This window comes from Eleginops maclovinus, chromosome 9 (genome assembly GCF_036324505.1).
Source record: "Eleginops maclovinus isolate JMC-PN-2008 ecotype Puerto Natales chromosome 9, JC_Emac_rtc_rv5, whole genome shotgun sequence".
NCBI classification, from domain to species: Eukaryota; Metazoa; Chordata; class Actinopteri; order Perciformes; family Eleginopidae; genus Eleginops; species Eleginops maclovinus.
In genome coordinates, this window is record NC_086357.1 from 26,551,168 (window position 1) to 26,571,277 (window position 20,110).

The 20,110-nt window shown below is 42.3% G+C and overlaps 1 protein-coding gene across 1 annotated transcript in view; it reads right to left on the reverse strand.

Moving 5' to 3' along the window:
- Positions 1-4,645: 4,645 nt before the first annotated feature.
- Positions 4,646-20,110, reverse strand: part of arhgef18b (rho/rac guanine nucleotide exchange factor (GEF) 18b) — a 50,393-nt gene continuing 34,928 nt past the window's right edge. Inside the window, 4 exon segments of the mRNA XM_063891140.1 lie at positions 4,646-8,453; positions 10,233-10,376; positions 11,307-11,526; positions 11,528-11,659. Of these exon segments, the coding sequence (XP_063747210.1) occupies positions 8,161-8,453; positions 10,233-10,376; positions 11,307-11,526; positions 11,528-11,659 (789 nt within the window). The 3' untranslated portion in view covers positions 4,646-8,160.

The window sequence follows — 20,110 nt, forward strand, 5'->3', positions numbered from 1 at the left end:
CCTGGCTGGTTTTAAAAGCTTCCTGCAGGCCTTTTGTTCCCTTTTACTTCACATACACATGTTTTTTTTCCACTACTTATTGCCATTTTCTTAAGAGCAGTGCACAGATTCCCTAATGTACTTTCAGACTACTTTTATGTTGGTTAGAAACTTTTTTAACAAAGCTCCTATTGGGTCTTTCCAGGGAGAAACATAGCTACTTAATTTCCCCACGTCTCCACGTTCTGACACGGAGAGGCTTTTCCATGCTAGCTGCCAGGGAGCTATTTGTCTTGGCACCACCGGAGTTCGACTTAAGGTATAAAAAATGTGTGTTTGTGTGTGTGAATGAGAGGGAAATTCTTTCGACGGCTTTGAAAATGCCACAGAGACCTCCCACACTGGGTTTGTATCAGGATTGAATAATAGTGCATCCTATAATACAGATGGAAACGGCTTAGAGCTGTAGACAAGGATTTAACAATGTTAATTATTGGAAAGAGGATTACCGTAAAATTGTGAATGGGTCTTTGTTTGTGATCCAACAACAAGTATCTAAACTACAGGCTGTTAAACGAATATCCTGCAGCTATAAGCGGGGATATTTTTAAACAGATTTGTGAAAGAACAGTGCAACATCGTTAAAGATACTTTTGCTTTCTTGCCGGTAGTGGTATGAAACGATTGCCTATATGAGCCAGTTAGCTTAGCTTAGCATAAGGACTGGAAAAAGAGAGGGAAACAGCTAGCATAGCTCTGTCCATAAGCAGCTGTGTTTGGTCAAGAACATAGGTGAATCCAGCCCACAATCCCTGTTAAACCAGCTGTTCAATGAAACAAACAAGATAAGATGTGGAAATGAGTGAGCTTTCGATGCTTTTTTATTTACATTTAGGCAGGGCCAAGCTATCCCTTTCCCTCTGCTACCATGCATCAGTTTTTACAGCTATTTTATCATAACCCATAAAAATCTCAGTTTGGCTCGTTGGGACTTCTACTTTTAAATACTAATACATTTAAATATGAGGTTTTAGTATCATAACAAAACCAAATAGCATGATTTTTCAAAAGCAGAGAGGGCCGTTACGGCTATCCTGCTAAGCTAGTTAGCACCATTAGCATGAATTTAGCGTTAACTTAGCTTCATGACTGCAAATAGCAACTGCTTTATTTACTCATGTGAATTAGTTTATTAAAATGGGTGTTCTCTATTTAAAACAGCAGCTAGATTTAAAATTAGCAGCTTATAGAATTGTTTTTAGCTCTAACTTTAGCTCGCTATGGCTACCTCACTAGCTAACATACAGATGGTGTTTAGCTTAGCTGTCAGTATGCTTTTTGAGCTAGCCTTTAGCAGTTTAGCTTGAATGTGTGGTCACAGCTAACTTTGGTGGTGAATAAATAAATATCTCTTTGGTTTTTAACATTTTTAGTTGTAAAACAGACACTAAGGGTACATCTGTAAGCCTGTTGCTTTTTAGCTTTGTATCTCGAGCTACAAATTGAAGGAACAGCTTGATTGGTATCAATGTCTAGAGCTCCTCTAGGCAAGAATGCAAATACACTTAGTTCTCATAATTTTCCTCTAATCCTAGACTAAACATTGCTTAGCGATTAAATGATTTGTCGTCATGAAACCCGAAAGAGCTTCATAAGAGTGTAATGTGTTTACTCTTCTCTGGAACAGGCCGATCCATCACAATGGTGGCATTCATCGCTTCCTCATGTGGTGTAATCAGCACACAGGCACATGGGAATAAAACTGGATTGACCAGAGAGTCTCTAGGACACAGCTGACTGCAAAATACAAATACTGTGAGCAAAAAGAGCGAGTCAGCAAAGAAGCACACTTCCTTTATAATCCATCTCCCTCCTTTCAATTCACCTGAGGCGTCTCCTCTGGCGGAACAAAAGCTGTCCCCCTGATCTGATTTCTACCCGGCATAACCTTTCCCTGCGGGGGCCTTCTTACCGTTGCCCCCTACACAGGGACTTCCTTTGTTGAAGCAAGATGAAGAATCAGTCGAAACAGGCTGGAGGAACAATGATTTGCATTCATCTGAAGCAAAACTAAGGAGCAGACAGCATGAAATACCTCCAAGTTTACATTTCACACCCCATGAGAAATATCTAGTGTCTCAGCCTTAAAAATTCAAAGCTTATCTTAGACAAACACCTCCTCTCTAGAATATTCCCTCAGCCTGCCAAGGAGGTTATGTAAGACGAGTTTGAAGCCACCTTGGCAGAGAGTCGTGTTTTCCTGCCGCTTATCTTCCCGTAATCACCTTGGGTGTTAGCAAAGACGACAGATAAAGTCTGCTTTGTGTCTTTTCAACAAGAGGATCTTTGTGTCCGCCAGGAGGGATGAAACAATCCTCAGATAAGCAGCCATGGAGCACATTCCATCATAACATTACCCGTAAAAAAAACCCAGCAAGCAACAAAGGTTGAGGAGGATGCAATCTGGTTCGACATCTTTGCTGATGTAGGTTAAAGTTCCCAAAGGTAGAACACTGAGGAGTTGCAAATGATTAACAGGAGAAAAAAGCAGCATTATAATTTAGGACATTTCCCTTAGAATTGTCACATTATCAGATTTTATTCACACCTTTAATCGTGTTCACTAGAATAAAAGGTAAGGACACTTTCAGGATACGTGATAGAGAAATGCTATCAGTCAAATGTATTTATTTTTTAACTTTGTTATTGTCTCTTATTTAACAAATGAATTACATTTACAATGCTGTGTGGGGATGTGTTCACTTTAACAGTATATGTTAAAGGATTAGGGAGGCATTGGGTAATTTAGTTGATGATTTTCTGACATAAACTGTACTAACGCCAAGACGGAAGCCGAGGGTAATTGTCCTGCTGTTCTGCTAAGCTAGTCACCGTTAGCACAAGTTTAGCATTACCTTTGCTCCATGACGGGACGTAGCAGCTGCTTTATTTAGTTATGTGAATTGGTTTGTTAATAAAAAGGGTTTTTATTTAAGATAACATCTAGGTTTAAAAATAATAGCTTATAAATGTTGTTTTAGCTTCAACATAAGCTAACGCTAGCTATCAAAACTATCTCACGCCGTATGGTAAAAAAACACAGTCTCCCGAGTTTGCATAATTAGTAATGGCTTCAACATTGATTGGTTTAACATCTTTTTTTGAGTGAACAAGCTGGATGTACAGCTATTAAAATGGTTTATGGACATTCATGGTTTCCAGAAGATGACTCATATCAACTTTGGGGATCTTCTGACTTTTTGAGGCCTTTTTTAGTGGAATAAAATGCTGAAATAGGACAGAAGAAACCCCTTACAATGACACATAGCTGGTAAAGAGAAGTCAACGCTGCTTAATCTTCAGGGGTTTACAAGCCAATAAGGTTTGGATATCCCTGAATTTGAACAGTGGTTTTTACTCAGAGCCAGGCTGAAATCTTTTAACAGCTTAACGGCTCCTTCCAACCAACATGCTGCCAAAGTGCGGAGAAGCTGTGAGATCCGGAGAAACCAACACAAACCAACTGCTGACACAGAGTCTATCAAACTGGGATTTGTCTCAGTGTTTTATGAGGCCGCGGGGAGGTTCGTCTGCACGCCTGTCTCTGCGGAGCATCCATTTGTTTTAACTTTGTGGTGAAAAGTGCCTCCGACACAACAGCCAAGAGTCCCGACTTCCTGCAAGAACTGCGTTACATAAAAAGGCCTGGGAGGCGGTTCAGCTGGATTTTAAGACATTGGATGAGATGGGAAGGGACCGAGGAGAAATGGGCAGAGGAACGAGACAGAAACAAAGAGTAAAATGCTGCTTCCCTCCACAGGGGGAAGCAGCCTGGAAAAATAATTGTTGAGAGGAGACAGAGGAAAAGCCACTAATGACAGCAGACAATAAAGACCGGCCACTACTGTAGCGTCTTCCCAGTCAGAATGACAACAAGGCCGGGACAGACAGTGAGGTGCTGCAGTGGGATTAAACAGCCACCACCGCAGCACCTGAAAATAGAGCTTTGTCTGCCAATAGACTGTTATTAGCTCGTCTAAACACAGGGTCATCAGCGCCGTAGCTGCACCTCCTAGACGCTGAGGAATGGCGGGGCTGCTGGCTAATTGGGTGGTCAGGATTACTTTGACAAGCAGGGAAGAGAAATCTAAATAATGAGGCTGAATTATATGTTGAGAGGAGAACAAATCCATGTAAATACAAATGTACTTGGACAGGAAGCCGCCGAAACAGTAATGATGCAAATATGCAGCAAAGCAAACAATGATTGTACTTTGTTCCTCTCCTGGGACATGTCTCCATGCTCTAATGTTCAGAAAGCTCTTTATTGTTCTCATACTGCCTGTGCTGCAGCTCCTCTTTTCACCCTCTGTCTGAAACCAGAGCCCAGTCTGCTCTGATTGGTTAGCTGGCCGGCTCTGTTGTGATTGGTCAACCGCTTAGAGATGTCCCGCCCCCTTAGCCTATCACGTACAATGTGTTGGAGTACTAGCTAATAGAAGCGTGAGTGTAGTATAGTGATGTCACTATGTTGAGTAAGTTAACACAAGGAGTCCAATGGAGGTGTTTCGGGCTTGGGGGGGTGGGGAATTTTAGCCTTTGCAGACCGTTTACATGCACTAAAACCCCAAAAAGCACAGTTTAAGAACTACAAAGACAGCAGAAATCATTTCAAGACTGTTTTTTTATTACTAAACTCTCTCTAAGGCAGCAGTTTGTGTCCACAGGTCGTTCTAACGTCTCACAGTGAATAAAATAAAACGGTACAAAAATCAGTTTTGCTGTGTGCTCCAAACGTCATTAGACAAATCTCGGTAAATAAAAAGTTGACAGACAATAATAAGAACAACAATAAGCATTATAAACATTCATTTTCCCCCTTCAAGTATGCTACTATCCAAAGTGACTAGTGTAAAATTGGCAGAGGAAAAATAAAATATGTTCATGATTATTTACACGCTACAGGTCCAGGACGCGCGTCACGAGTGTGTGTTAAAATACGACTGGAAACCATGTAGAATCCACTGTGTTTTGGTGGACACACACACACACACACACACACACACACACACACACACACACACACACACACACACACACACACACACACACACACACACACACACACACACACACACACACACACACACACACACACACACACACACACACACACACACACACACACACACACACACACGGTTAAAACAGAGCAGAGTTCAGCGTTTCTGAAAAGAACATTTAAGACTTGAGTTGATCGGCTTTTAAAAAGGCAGCTCCACTTCTCCTGCTGAGGTTCACTACACGTCTCGTACCTGGGGTAGAACTAAAGGGCTCTTACACCAATGATCCTGCTGCCTACCGTCCTCCACTCAGGATTAAACACACCTTAAATACAAGGACCGACATTGGAATATCTTGGGAAAGTCAAGCATGAAAGGTCATTTTCATCATTGGAAATGGTAGTTTGATAAACACAAACAAAGCACCACTAAATGCCTTTTCCCAAAGTTTGCAACGTATCACTAACTGCAAGGATTCACAACTGACCTCCTGTGCGTGTTAGCCTTTAAGTTAACTGGCTTCACTACGCTGGTGGAGAACAGGTGGATATGGTTGAAAGCTGCTGGGAAAAAAGCTAGAAAGTTGAGTTGGGATTGTTTTGTCGAAGTCTGGAAGGTTTGTACGTTATTACATCGCTCCACCATCGAGTATGTTCACAAACGTATCCATAAGACATTGTTGGGTTTAAGAGATGGGGTTAAAATGCAATATCTTCCACAGCTGTATTAGAAAAGCTCATGTCCTGATGTTACTTTAAAAAGCACTTTTAAGTTTGTTTGTTTGTGTACGCTTTAGGTCCGTCCCCTACTGACTAAATTCTTGGTCATTTAATCGGGAGACTTTTTAAACACTCAGATTCATGCAAAAGCACCACTTTAAATCTTGTGTTTACCAGAGTTTCTTTGGCAAAAAATGCATGAAAAAGAGTTATTTTTTTACGCATGAAAACATATTTTTGATCCGGTACGAGAGGATGTAAAAACAAAACTGTAAACCCAATAATTAGACCTAAATCAGGACATGAGCTGGACTACAATGCGCCGTAAACACACTTGTTGGGGACACTCCCTGGAGGATATTTTTATAAGTAATAACACACCACAGTGTGACACAGACAGGAAACAGCTGAGTGTGTCTTTGGTTTAACCGGCTGAAAGGAGCGGATGGGTTTTGTTTTTAAGGATGCTACATTATGTTAGAAGAGGAGACTCGATGCTACGACATCGACACACATTAAATACCTTCATGTTCAGCCCGTTTAAAAACAGCAGACACTGGTTGGGTTTTTGTTACCAAGCCGGACAAACGGTACCGTATTGTACACACAACCAAGTGTGTTCACACGTGTGCACAGAGAGACTTTTGGCTGACATCTTAATGCATGTTCCTAATACATAAAGTGTGTGTGAGAGGGCAGAGGACTTCACACACAGTATGTACAACAATATACAAAATATACAGAAGCACTCGGAACAAAATCCAGCGAGCGATCACAGCGTCAGGGACTTTCTCTGACGTTTCCCCCCCAGAGACTCACATGAATCTGTTTCAGTGGAAGAGAAAGACATTTGGATGGTCCATATTTTCTTGTGTGAAGAAAGATAAAGAGCAGGTCACAGTTTTGGCTTTTCTGTCAGGCTCAGAGATTTAAAAACCCGGCTAATTATAGTCATCAGGATTCAATTAAACACACCGTCAATAAGACTCAGGGTTTCAATTTAAACAGACGTCTTTAAACACACCGGCTTTCATCCTGACAAATGCAGCAAAGAGTCCAGAGAGAAGCTTCCGGAAACATTACGTGAACTTTTGGGTGAAAATTAGGACAGGATTGATCAACTTCAATTCTTTGTTTGTGCACCCTAGTGAAGGAGGAATTAGTGCATTAACGTATCATTACGCACAATATGAGTGAAGCCACCTGTACAGTCTTAAGAATAACCAAGAATAGTGCAAAATCATAATTATATGTTCGTTATGATGTATTTACTTCATACTAACAGTGAATTTCTCTTTTGTTTTGTCTGTCGCACCAGATTTTCGGTTGATTTCACCCTTAAAACAACATGAAATGTCATGGATTGTGCAGCAAACAGTTGTTAATGTGAAATATACCAAACTCAGTGAGGCCTTTTTTAATGTCCGCAGGGTACAGCTGATTACATGGATGTCAGTGGCTTTAATTGCACCTCAAAATAAAGGACATATACCTTTAAATGTATTCAAACTAAAGCACATTCTCAAATGTACAGACTGATTTCATAATTTTCTGTATTAAAGACTTTTCCTCTGTGTCTATTGGTTACCTCACATGCTCAAAGCCATAGTGTATGCACTATAAAAATATAGTTTGAAGATGAGCTTCTTCTAAAAATGGCCAAATAATTGAGGTTTTTTTTGCGTTTTACTTTAAATTCTCCATTTTCTTGCAGATAATTAATGTGTACCGACAAAATCAAGGCGTCCCTGAGTTGGTCTCAGTCTGCACACGTTGAAAAACTGAATTTGAAATGATTATTATTACACAACAGCCTGTTTCTCAACCCCTGGCCACACTGGACCAGCCTCCTGTTATTAGCATGAGTAAGAATTGAACTGAATCTTCACAATTTGGACGCCCAAACATTTCACATTTACTCCATGCTTTGCATTCATGAGTCTGGAGAGGAGTATTTACAGAGTGCAAATCAACCCTGGAGCAGGAAGAGCTCCTGTTGGAGCATTTCCTGGAGGTCCAGGAGAAGCGGAGGCTCCTCTTCACGCCAAGCTCGACAGAGTCTCCTTAAAAACCAGCCGAGCGTTCGTCCTTCACATTGTCCCATTCAGTCCAACCCCACCCCCCCCCCCCCAGCTCCTGCTGCTAATGTCTTTGGATCTGTTTAACTTCATTACAACCTTTCCTCCTCACAAGAAGTCTTTGTTTCCCTCCGTTTACTTCCTGTTCAGTTAAGAAATTAACCAAAAATATTAAATAAAAGGAGCAGAGGCGTCTTAAAAACAAATCAGTGTTGAAAGAGTCTCGATTAAAAAGTCTGCGTCGCTCCGTCCTTATCGTACCGTCAGCATCACATTATGGCTCCTCGGGACGCGTTCTGTGGTTCTCCAGCAGAGTGGAGTCTAGAAGAAGATGACGTCCTCCTTGTTGAGGTCCTCGGGGGCCATCTTGTACGGGGGGGGCATGCTGTGGCTGTTTTTGAGCCCGGGAACGTTCACCTGGACGTGGGCGTGGGCGCTGGGGCCGAGGGCCGGCGGCTGCAGCTGGAGGGAGCCCGTGCTCTGGGAGTGGGGGGGCATGCTGGGAGGCTGCGGGTGGGGCTGTGCAGTAGGCAGTGGGGGCTTCTGGACACTTGGAGGGTGGGGGGTGCTGATGGAGGACTCTGGTCCAGCGCTGTCTGGAGGACTGAGAGGATCTGTCAGGGAAAAACAGACCAGATGACTGAATGAATATCCGAATCTCCTGCAAGATCTGCACTTTTTAAACAGAAAACACACATTTTAGACATATTTACTCAAAATGACATGAAATACAGCCTGTTCTGTAACGTCACAGCCCATAAATTACATTAGGTGTGTTGCTTTATAGATGTATTGCACCTGTTCTCTTCTGGGAAAGATAAACCTGTTAGATAAAGTGGAATACAATGCATTAGTTTTCATTTTGTTTGTTCACTAACCCTCTTTTTTGGAGAACTGAGAGTGGGAGTGGTCATGCAACTTGATCAATATTAAGAATACTGTCAATGCTTATGTTATTTTATGTTGTTCAATGAAACTAATGTTTGTGTACGCCGTCATTAACCATTCTTAGAAAAAAAAATACAGGTGGAATTGGCCAAGAAAACTGAAATTGGTGCAGCTGCAGCTATTAGAGAACAGGGGATTACTCCTTAAATAGAATAAGAACAGCCGCTGGGATTAGTCCTTTATACCTGGTTAATGCAGCCGGGTTTACCCAGCCTTACAGAAATCTATCACCTGAAACCCAGCCAGTGTTTTTGTGTCGGGGGTGATTGTCAGGGCTGCAGGATTAGAGTGTTAAAATGTCTGTGTCAGCAGCACAGCCTGCCATTCATCACAGGGAAGCATGTGAAACTGATCGGTGTTTACACAGGGTGAGGCTGGGCATGAATACAACTTTGGAGAGGAGCGTGATCGGGTGGAGTCCGGTCTGTCCAGGTGGAGAATGTGTGTGTTGGTGTGTGTCTGTGGGAACCGCGATTAACAATGCAGCAGGTAAAGACAGACGACAGGTGAGTGTGTTCAGGTTTGTCCTGTTGGAGCAGAGGAGGAAGTGGGTGCTGCCCCTTGTGCTCTGCTGGACATTAAAGCACATATGTCCGTTTATATTTGGCTATATTTGAATGAAATACTTAGTTGAAATATTTATTTAAAGCAGATTTAAATTTGTGTGGAAATTTCAAAATAATGGCCATGCTAATGAAGTTAGCTTGTCTATGGCGTTTCCAATGATAACTTAGCATCCATGCTAATCGTTAGTCACCTGTAGTCTGTAATAAATTGAAATGACATGTAATGGTGTACTAATTATGTATACAGTGATTCATTATTTAGTGTTTGTTAATGTTACAACAAATGTGAACTTATAACTATTTGAAAAAGGGTGTTTTTATGTCTGTATTTCCGAAAACCTCCTAAATGTACTTGCCGTCTCATGGTTTTTTAACGTCTACATTGGAGTAGAGGGGAAGTGGCATAGGTACATTTTTCCATCCTTTTTAGGGATTCAAAATTATGAATGGCTTTTCCCATATAACAGAATACTAGTCCCTGTATAAAATGCCTAAAACAATGTTTAAAATACCATTCATCAGCTGTTTTTGTATCTGCTTTTTCCCTTTGTTGTATATAAATACATACATAGACTTAGCATGATCCCATTTCCTTTTAATCTGGTTATTGTAAAGTTTTTATTATAAGTTTTGCTAATACTTTGCCATCCCTATTCAATTCATATTCCTTTTTTTGTACATAAATCTTGTCAATCAGAGGCTTCAAATGAGCTCAGTACGTTTTTAATGCCTCGTTAGTATTTGTAAAAAAACTCTCAACTAAACTGTGTGTGTGTGTGTGTGTGTGTGTGTGTGTGTGTGTGTGTGTGTGTGTGTGTGTGTGTGTGTGTGTGTGTGTGTGTGTGTGTGTGTGTGTGTGTGTGTGTGTGTGAAAGGTACCTGAGTGGTGATGCAGGGTTGGAGGCAGCGGGGGGGCTGACAGCAGCGGCTGCTGGTTGGGGCTGACGGAGCGTTTGGCCTTCAGGGCGCTGTCGTCTCGGGCGGACAGCTTCAGCGGCAGCATCTGCTTCATATCCACTGAGGCTGGGGTGGGGGGAGGAATGGGGAGGGGGGGGGGAGCACAGGGAACAAGAGAGCAGCGCAGACAGAAGGTGATTTAATTGTGAAATTAGATTGGTAAAGCGGAGCCGCCCAGCCATTCTCTCTGATAAATCAGAGGGCTGACCCGATTCCGACAGCTAATGTGATTCTAATGAGCCACTCACACCGGGGGGGTCGGGTCGGACTCGTGTCGCCACAGATGGCTCCGTATATCGATAAAGAACGAGCGAGAGAAATCCATTTTAATACAGAAAATGCCGCACTGCTATATATCACCTGCATGAGTAATAGACGATGGGGGGGGGGGGCCTCAACGCAGCGCTCGTAAACAGATTTTACAACCGTGTTCTTTCAGGATAATTGTCGGTTTGAGTTCGCAACCTTTAGAGCGAGTGGAGCTGAACACACTCCGTTTACACACTCCCTTTGTTTCCTTGGTAGGGAGGAAGCATCCTCCTCTGAGTGCTTACTCTACAGACTGTCCGTTTAAAAAGTGTGTGGCATCAGAGGACACAGAACCAGGTTTCCGTTAGAATAAAGAGTTGTAAGAGCCAAAAGAATTACCCAAGTTGTAAAGAACCAACAGTTAACGGAAGAAATAGATGGCAAATGAGTCTTAAAGTTAAATATGTGTTAGTTGTGGATCTAAAATGTCTAGCCAGTTCCGTCTAATGTCTCACAGGGTGCAAAAAAAGTCAAATTGTATAGAAGTCTATAAGAAAAATGACTTTGTATTATTTTGTACGTTATGGTGTCATTTAGAGTAAAAATAGACGATAAAGCAGCTTATTTTAGGACAGTGCGACCTTATGATTGACACCAGAAAGTGTCTTCAGAATGGACCATTTCACCGGATTACACTTAGTGATCTAAAGCTAAACAAGTGGGACCCAAACTATCTGATTTCCTTACCGCTGCTGTCGCTGCGATGCGATGCTTTCCCGATCTTCCCCCCCTTCCCCTTGCCGCTGCTAAAGGCGGCCAGCTTGGTGGGGATCTGCTGCTGCACCCCCAGCAGTTTGTGCTGCTGGTTGGTGGTGCTGAACAGGTGAAGCGGCACCTCCGTCTTCAGCGGCAGGGTGGACGCGCTCGCCTCCCGCCGCAGCATCACATCGGGCCGCTCTGCGTAGTCAGGCCGGGGCCACGGACATGCTGGCCCGCACCAAGGGCTTCTGGGGGGTGGGCATGTCCAGGACACTGCTGGAGGAGGTGAGGCCGGAGGACATGAGGAGGTCCCCGTTCAGACTGCCGGACAGAGGGGCCACCTGCAGGAGGAGAGGAGGGGAGGGAAGACCTTTCAGTTGACCTGCCAAAGTAAAATTGGGGAAGCAGCTTAGTCCACTTGGCTCTGAACCGAGATCTTTCCGTGGGCTTTTGTTATTTTTCTTTTGAACATGTTCATTATATCCGTCTTCTTGCTAATGCTGACCTCCTTGGAGTCCTGTGTGTGTGTCATGTACTCGTGCTGCACGTGTGACAATATCTTTTAACAGACTTCAACGTCTCATTTTACTCCTGTGCCGTGTGCCAGATTGTCAGAGCACTTTGAGCTGCATCCTGTGTGCGATGCTGCAAACATCATCGCATAAGACTTTGAATTCAGCATTTGTGGTTCGAAAAAAAGGACGGCTTCCCGACTCTGCACTGTAATCATGCATATTTGAGGTCAGAAACATCAAGTTTGCATTTTGAGTGTGTGTGCAGAGGTGGAAGAAGATTTGGACCAAGTTAAAGTAGAAACAGTGAATTGTAAGATAAGTTGAAGTCATGCCCTCAAAATCATACAGCTGGCTAAAGCTAGAGCTCATTCACTGCTGCTGGTTATTGAGTAGGTGATTTATGATTCTTATAAGCTAATATCTATAAAGTAACTAAAGCTGTAAGATAATTGTTGGAGTACACAGTCTCAGATTGACTTCCAATATGTTCTGGAGTACAAGTGCATCAAGGACCTGACAATAAAGAACAAGGTCCTTAAAATGCCATCTAAATTCAGTTATACAGTAAATATACTCGACTTGTTTGTGTGTAGGCAGCCGGCTGTTAGCTTTGTATGAGAATACATTTCTGGAGGGTGAAACAAAACTTAAAACAGCTGGAGAGTACACACACACACACACACACACACACAATAAATCGCCTGTGCGACGCCGTGTCATTACAGAAACACAATCTGTGGAGGAGCGCAGTATTTATGGGCTGCAGAGGGAATCAGAAACACATGCCTCCGTTTCTGCTGAGCACACACTTTGGTAAGTTTGGTAACGGGCTTTTGAAGTTCTCCAAGACAATGTGCTCACACACACACATACACACACACACACACACAAATGAGAAACATAAAACCCTTAATAGTCCTTGTGCACATACAGGCGCGTCTCACTAAACAGAAGAGGCTGTTGGAAGGGAAGAGGAACAGGAACATGTCTCCCATGACATCAGGGGAAAGAGACACTGACTGTTTTGTCCGGCTAATTACTCCAGAGGGAAAGACGAGTCGGTATTATCTTCACATCTGCATTCAATAACGCTGAGCAGGAGTTCTGCAACAATACAGTGTGTGTATCATGTGTTGTTAGTAATCCCACATGTTGCTGTGCATTAGATCAACTACAATAAGCATCTTTTCACTGTTAGACAACGTTAAGCCTTTTGACAACAGTGTGAGTCAACGGGCTGCAGGAGGATATTTGTCCATTTTTGACATTTTTATTGTGTAATTATTTTACTTATGTGCACATTTTATAATTTGACTTCGGATTTAATTTGAATACTTCCATAGTTTATTATTGCACCTTTTTACTTTAAATTCTTACCTTTAGATAAATACTTTTTTAATTCTGGTTTAATATTTTTACTTTAAATTCAAATAAATATTTATCTTAGATTTGTGTTGCTAATCTTTACATACAATTCTTAGCTTTTTATAAACATTTGTGATTCTTTTAATTCATATCTTTATTCAATATGTCTTTCTTTAACTTCAAATTTCTAAATAAATATTTGTATTTTATGTTTTTATTGAAAATTCATACGTTTACAGAAATATTTAAATGGTGTTTGATTTTCTCTATTTATTGCATGTTTTTACTTTCATTTGAAATGTTTCACACAACCCCATAACATGATGGTAAGCTAAACTAAATCACAATCAGGGTTAATGCAAAACAGGCTCACACATACAGTACAGGGCAGTTGCTTTGGTGTGTGGCGGTGCATTCTTAAAACACAGCAGGAGGAATGCAGTTGTAAAAACCAAATAAAGAAGTGTTGTTCACAATATCGCACAATTAAAATATAGGAAATGTTCAAGTAAAACATTCCTTCAACATTAAAATCCCCTCAGTTGTTATAAAGTTGTTGTCACTACAAACAAACCCTGCACAGCTGATCTACAACCAGCCCAAATCTCCAGAATTGTTTTAATCACCAGTGACTAAAGCAATCTAACACAAGTTTTACCACCAGTGTTGATTTATTAAAAGTCTGGCATCAGTGTGTAACTCTTCCTGTTGCTATGCAGACCACATGCTCTCTGATTGATGACGCTGCAGAACACTTCCTGTTGGGAGAGGGATCGCAGGATGTTTCACAGGCCATGAAGGGCACGCTCATCTAACCGTGTGAGAGTGTGTGTGTGTGTAGAGTGTATCTTCTCGAGACCCGAGGCAGTGGGAAAGTCTCCCTCTTCTTTCGGCACTCACTCATCTTGGCACACAGATGTTGCATTGTTCCCACAACAAGGTGCTCTGAGTGGAGCGAACAGCCCGTTTCCAGGGCAGAGCACAAAGAGCTCGTCCTGACAGCACATAAACAATTAGCACTGGCTGCCGTCCAGAGGCTCCTGCTAATGACAGGCTCCCAGCGGCTAATTATACAGCCAGGTTTCTCTCATCTGAAATACTGCCCGGATACTCCCATATCATACATGTGTACGCTGCACAATGTGTTGCCTTGTAAACAGTCTGTGGGAAGGACTTGATGCTGTTGTGACAATGCCTTCTTAGGCTGAACACACTCGAACGGAAATGACGGCTAATCTTTTTCACTTAAAGCTAAGCCAAGAGGAAACAGCAGAGCTTTTAGTAATATTCTACTCTGCTGAAACCGTTATCTTGCGTTGAATCTGACTCTACTACACAATATGATGAGTGAAATGGTACCATGTGTGAGATACTGTAAGTATTGTAGGTCAGATCTGTGGAGGCTTCATGAGATTAGCAAACATTAGCCTTTAAAGGACAGTTTGGATGTTTTAAAGTGGGGTTATTTATAAGACACTGATCAATAATCACTGTGTTACCTGCAGCAGAAGGTGGTTGCACACCCCTAGTTTGGAGAATCTGACAGGAATACTAGCAGTAGGAGGACAGGAGGAGGAGTTAAGTTGTAAAAAATGAACACATATAGAAGTATTATTAAATATTGCACAAATAAAATATAAGAAATGTTTGCAATAATAAAAAAATATACAAAAAGTAAGAATTAAATAGGAATATGAGTAAATATTCATGTCATATTAAACCCCTTATGTTGTATCTGACAGGAGTGCTAGCACAGAGGATAAGCAATGCACTGCCACTCTTATTTTAGCCTCCTGAAACATGGCTGTTCTCTACGGTCCAGCCAAAGCCACCAGACTCCATTGACAAAAACAGTGATTTAACCGAGCAGGAGGTGCACCGACGCCTCCATCGTTGAGTTTGTTGTGTGTCTGTGTGTCTGTGGTGTTTGGAAAACGTTAGTAAGGTTTCAAAGTCACAAACAAGAGACCGTCTGCCGCCAACTACCTCAGGAAATGCAAAAACTGATACAACATTGGTTTGAAAAGAACAAATGATGCCTTTAAATTGGTCAAATCTAACGTCAAATTGTGTCCCAGTTATTCATAGCTTATAATTGATAATCAGGCAGAGTTAATGCAGATTTATATGAAGTCTGATGATGAGCAACGCCCCACAGACCTCACATTGCGCTGCAGGGACTACTCGATAGATTTACCATTTGAAAAATTGAATAATCCTCAAAAAAATCCTTAAAATTTTCTTTTTTTTGGTCTGAAATGTGATGTAATGACATTGGACTGTGTGTTTTTCCTATGACTAAGCATGTATTCACCACAAATAGAAAACAGCATTTTTTTTACATGCAATTTCTATTTTTCTCATACATGTTAAACATAAGTAATTTGACAACATGCTTTTCCCCAATATCGCACCCTAGTGTACACGGTAAAGTTGTCGACGCGTGAAGAGTTCAACGGGTTTCTCCACATGGACACTCTCCACAACAGCGCCCTAAATCAGAGGCAGAGCAGGAGATAACTCAGACACAGGTCAACACTTTACAACCCTTTAATGTTTCTCTTGAGCTTGGCAGACCTTCCCATGTTTTAAGCCATGTTCTCTGTCACATGTGTGTAGTTAGTAACACCAGAGATCCACTTTTACTGTTTTCATCTCAAGTAAGAAGCCAGAGAAAGGGGCAGTCCTTAAATTGCGGCTCAGAAAAGTTACTCCAGGGCGAGCAAGACTTATTCAATAGAGGCCATATTATGCTTTTCCCTTTCTAGGTTTTAGTGCATGTAAACGGTCTGCAAAGGCTAAAAACCCTGTGATCACAGAGGGAGTTTCTCGCCTGAAACGCCTCCTTTTGACTCCTTTACTTCCTGAACAAAGTGACATCACAAAGTAACTACTTCTAGCGCTCCAACACATTGTACGTGATAGACTAAGGGGCGGGACATCTCTAAGCGGTTGACCAAATCACAACAGAGCCGGCCAGCTAACCAATCAGAGCAGAGTGGGCTCTGGTTTCAGACAGAGGGGGAAAAGAGGTGCTGCAGCACAGGCAGTATGAGAAACATAAAGAGCTTTTTGAACATTAAAGCATGGAGACATGTCCCAGGAGAGACACTACACACAAATATCAACCCTAAAATGAGTGGAATATGGCCCCTTATAGGCTATGAAATAAACCTTTGACCTAGAAGCCAACAATGCAGTTCCTATCTTTCCAGTTTCCTTCTTTAAAACACATTTTTTTCTATGGACTTTATCTGTTTTGCACAGGTCAACCTTAAACAGCCCCGACTCCATGAACAAGCTTTATGACCTTCCATTCTGTTGAGCAATCCAGCTCGAGGCTCTGAGCCAATAAAAGTCCAAAGCCAAGTCGTTATCAAGAGGCCAAGTGTGATCGCATGAGATAGCACATGAAAGGGAAGCGCCTCTGAAGTTCAGGACGTGCCGCAACAAGCGCCGCTCTTGTGCAAGCTCCCACATATGTTCCGAAACACAAACAAGTAGGCATACTTTTTTTAATGGAGGTCTAATCATAGCTCTGCACGTCTGCTGATGAGCCTTAATGCGGGTGGGGGGGGGTGGTGGTGATTAAATGTCTGTTGATATCGCGCTGCCTGGAAAAAATCCTGCTGATGAAAAGAGCTTTTGATGTGTGTGTGTGTGTGTGTGTGGGGGGGGGGGACAAACCACTTCCAAATCTCCCATAACGACATGCCAAGAAATTCCCATAGGACAGCCAATGGTATAGAATTGCAACCCATGCATCTGTGTGTACACAACACACCACAAAGCTGGTCTAAAACAAATATTACGGGCAGGATTTAATGGGGTGCCGATAGGTCTTATCTTGCAGACTGGGTGACAAACAAACACAGATTGCTGTTTGGGGTAAATGCATGTGTAATTATCCGGGGGCCCCCGCATTACTCATGGTTTATTCCGTGGGTCTCCAGGAGTCGCTGTGGAGTGTCGGTCGTGCACCTCGCAGTCAGAGGCCGGCCTCCTGCAGCGGGTAATGACATGATGAATGCAATAACTCACGTCAGCTGCTTGTGTTTGTGTACGGCCAGAGTTTACCGGGAACTCAGGCATGTCATTGAACGATCTTGTTATGGGGAACTCTTTGAGATGGTAGATAGGCAGCCAGATTTATAGAAGCAGTTATTTCAACTGCTGTATGTATTTGTACTGTAGTCATATATTGAGAGGTCTAATCAACAACAACAAATGTTAAAGTGCTGCCAGGAAACAATCTCTCTGTGGGTCAGAAAGGGTTTAATGAGTCCAGAGATATGAGATGGGGTCAGGTGTCTGGTCAGACGGCAGAGACAGCTTACGGAGAATAAATAGGGGATGGATGTCCGGTGGGTCTGCAGGGGACGAGTGGCAGGCAGCAGGCTGACACTGAGATTTCTGATCCTTTCTTTTACTCTCCTTTCTTCTGGAGAGGAAGGAAAGAAACTCTGGATTTATTTGTTGTTCGAGGGCAATATATGACTCAGCAGCTTTAAGACGTGAACTATTATTTTCAGCTTCGCGCTGATGCAGGATTTTCACTGGAAAGTGGGCGGGGCTTAATTTAGACCTTGAGTCACGTTAGCGCCTCATACTATATTTTTCTAGAAGAAAACCCTGTCTATGTACACATTTTTATTCTTTGGGATGGTATGAAACATCATTTCTATCTCCCTGACTTTGAGATGTCTAAAGTTGTATGAATCTCAATAAAACACGGGATTGCAAAGTTGCAAAATTTGCACTGAAGTCTTTTTTTTGTTTCGTTGACAAGTCAGGACTTGAGTGGACGGCATCTGTCTGTTACTCAGCTGGGTGTGCAGGAGGAGGACGAGGAGGAGGAACCGGCTAATCAACTGTCAGACGTCAACATGCAGGAATGTGAGACGGCGGAGAGGGACTAATGACATCACTGGAGGCAGCCTCCATCAGGAGAACTGATACGCATCGGCACAGATCTGCAGAGGATCAGACTGACTTCTGGGAAAAGACAAATCCAGTTTGTACACATGCTGAGAAATTTCTTAAAAGGGTTACTGTGTAGCATCACCGGTTGCTTTTGTGAGGAGATACCTATCAAAGTTGGCCGAACTTCTGAGAGAAAGCAATCTCGTGGATCCGATTCCTTGACTGTCAGGACAAACCGAGACTAAATGTTGAGTCCACCAAGCGTCCGAACACTCCCACAGGTTTTGTAGTGTCTTTCAGTCTACGTGTCACTGGATATTTAAATAAATCCCATCTTCAGGAAGTTTCCCTAAAGCTGGGCCCATAGGATTTAACATTCCTCACCAGAAAACACACTCCTTTCCTCGGTCAACTAAATGATTCTCAGCGATTGATCAGATCGACGGCAAGGATTCTTTCCATGAATGAAAACAAAGCAGGGAATCAGAGGAATAAGGCCTCACACCATCATCTCCACAAGTCCCTGTCTTAAGGGGACAGATTTTGAACGAATGCAGCTGAAAAAGACTGTGTGTGTGTGTGTGTGTGTGTGTGTGTGTGTGTGTGTGTGTGTGTGTGTGCGTGTGTGTGTGTGTGTGTGTGTGTGCGCTACCCTGGTCAAACTGACACACCAACAGCAGCACACACCAGACACTTTGCAAGAGACGTACAGAGGAGACACTGACGCACATAACACACACACTGAAGTAGCAACCTGTACTCGGATGCTTAGTCAACACGCTAAAGGACGCTGGTTCCTGGTAATCGGACACAGAGGGGTGTGACAGAGCGGTATTGCATGACCTGGGAATGACAGCATGCTAGAGACCCTGCTTATTGGCTCATGGATGCACACATACATGGGGCCTGAAGGGTATTGATTGGTGTTAGAGACACCAAAATAAGTAGTAGTAGTTTAGCATCCACATTTCCTTTTGTCCCTACATTGTTGTACGGTAAAATTCAGCATGGTATTCCTTCTGAAAAACAGACACCCGCTGACTCATTCGGCTGAAAGGATTTAGCTTTAGTCAGAGAGAGCTATCCCATCATTAAGTGAGTTTCGCTTGACCCATACCTGCAGATAGAATCATAAGTGACTCAGGAAGCAGGGCTGTCATTACTGTCCATCTGCAAGATACAACTAGATGAACTCATCCGTCAATTACATCAGACATCAGCCGACGGTTGGCGGTGTATATTATGTGCATTTTATATTCGACAACAGGTAGAAATCCACCTGTCGAGGGCTCTGTTAACTCCAGAATGTTTGCTTTGCCATTGCTTATTATTACCTTCACGTCCGTTTACAACAACTCTTATTGGTTATCACTTTCGCCAGTTGTCACGCGGGTGTGGTTGATTGGTATTTAGGTCAGCTGGTGGATGACTAAGAGGAGTTGGATATTGTTTTGTTTTTTCATTCATCAACAGGAACTCAAACCGACTACGGACTCTTTAAAAAAGGCAGGTTTTTAGCCTCTCAGCGGCAAAACTCATAGGGTTTTATTGCAATTGATTAAATATGGATAGGATTCTAATATTGCACGGTACTCTAGAAAATATATAGAAAAATCCTCAGAATAAATTCGCTCACTTTTTGTAAAAGGGGTGAAAAAAGTTGGTTAAAAAGCTCCTTTTTTATTTATTATAAAGGATTCTTATGTCAGTTTTCAACATGATGAAGGGTTTGTTTTATTAAGTATTTCTTTTACTGGAGATTAACTAAAGCCTTACATTTCTGAGGTTTTATCCCGTAAAAATCCTTTTGTTTTGGTTTTCAACAAGACATTTATGTTATAATACCAATTGGAAATGACATATGGTATGATGGAGGTTTTAACCGTACCCCCCCACCCTAAGTTAAGACACCAACACTGTCACGGTAGTCAGAAGCTTTGCTGTTTGATGAGAGGATAAAGTCTGTATCAAAGACAACGTTCCCATGCT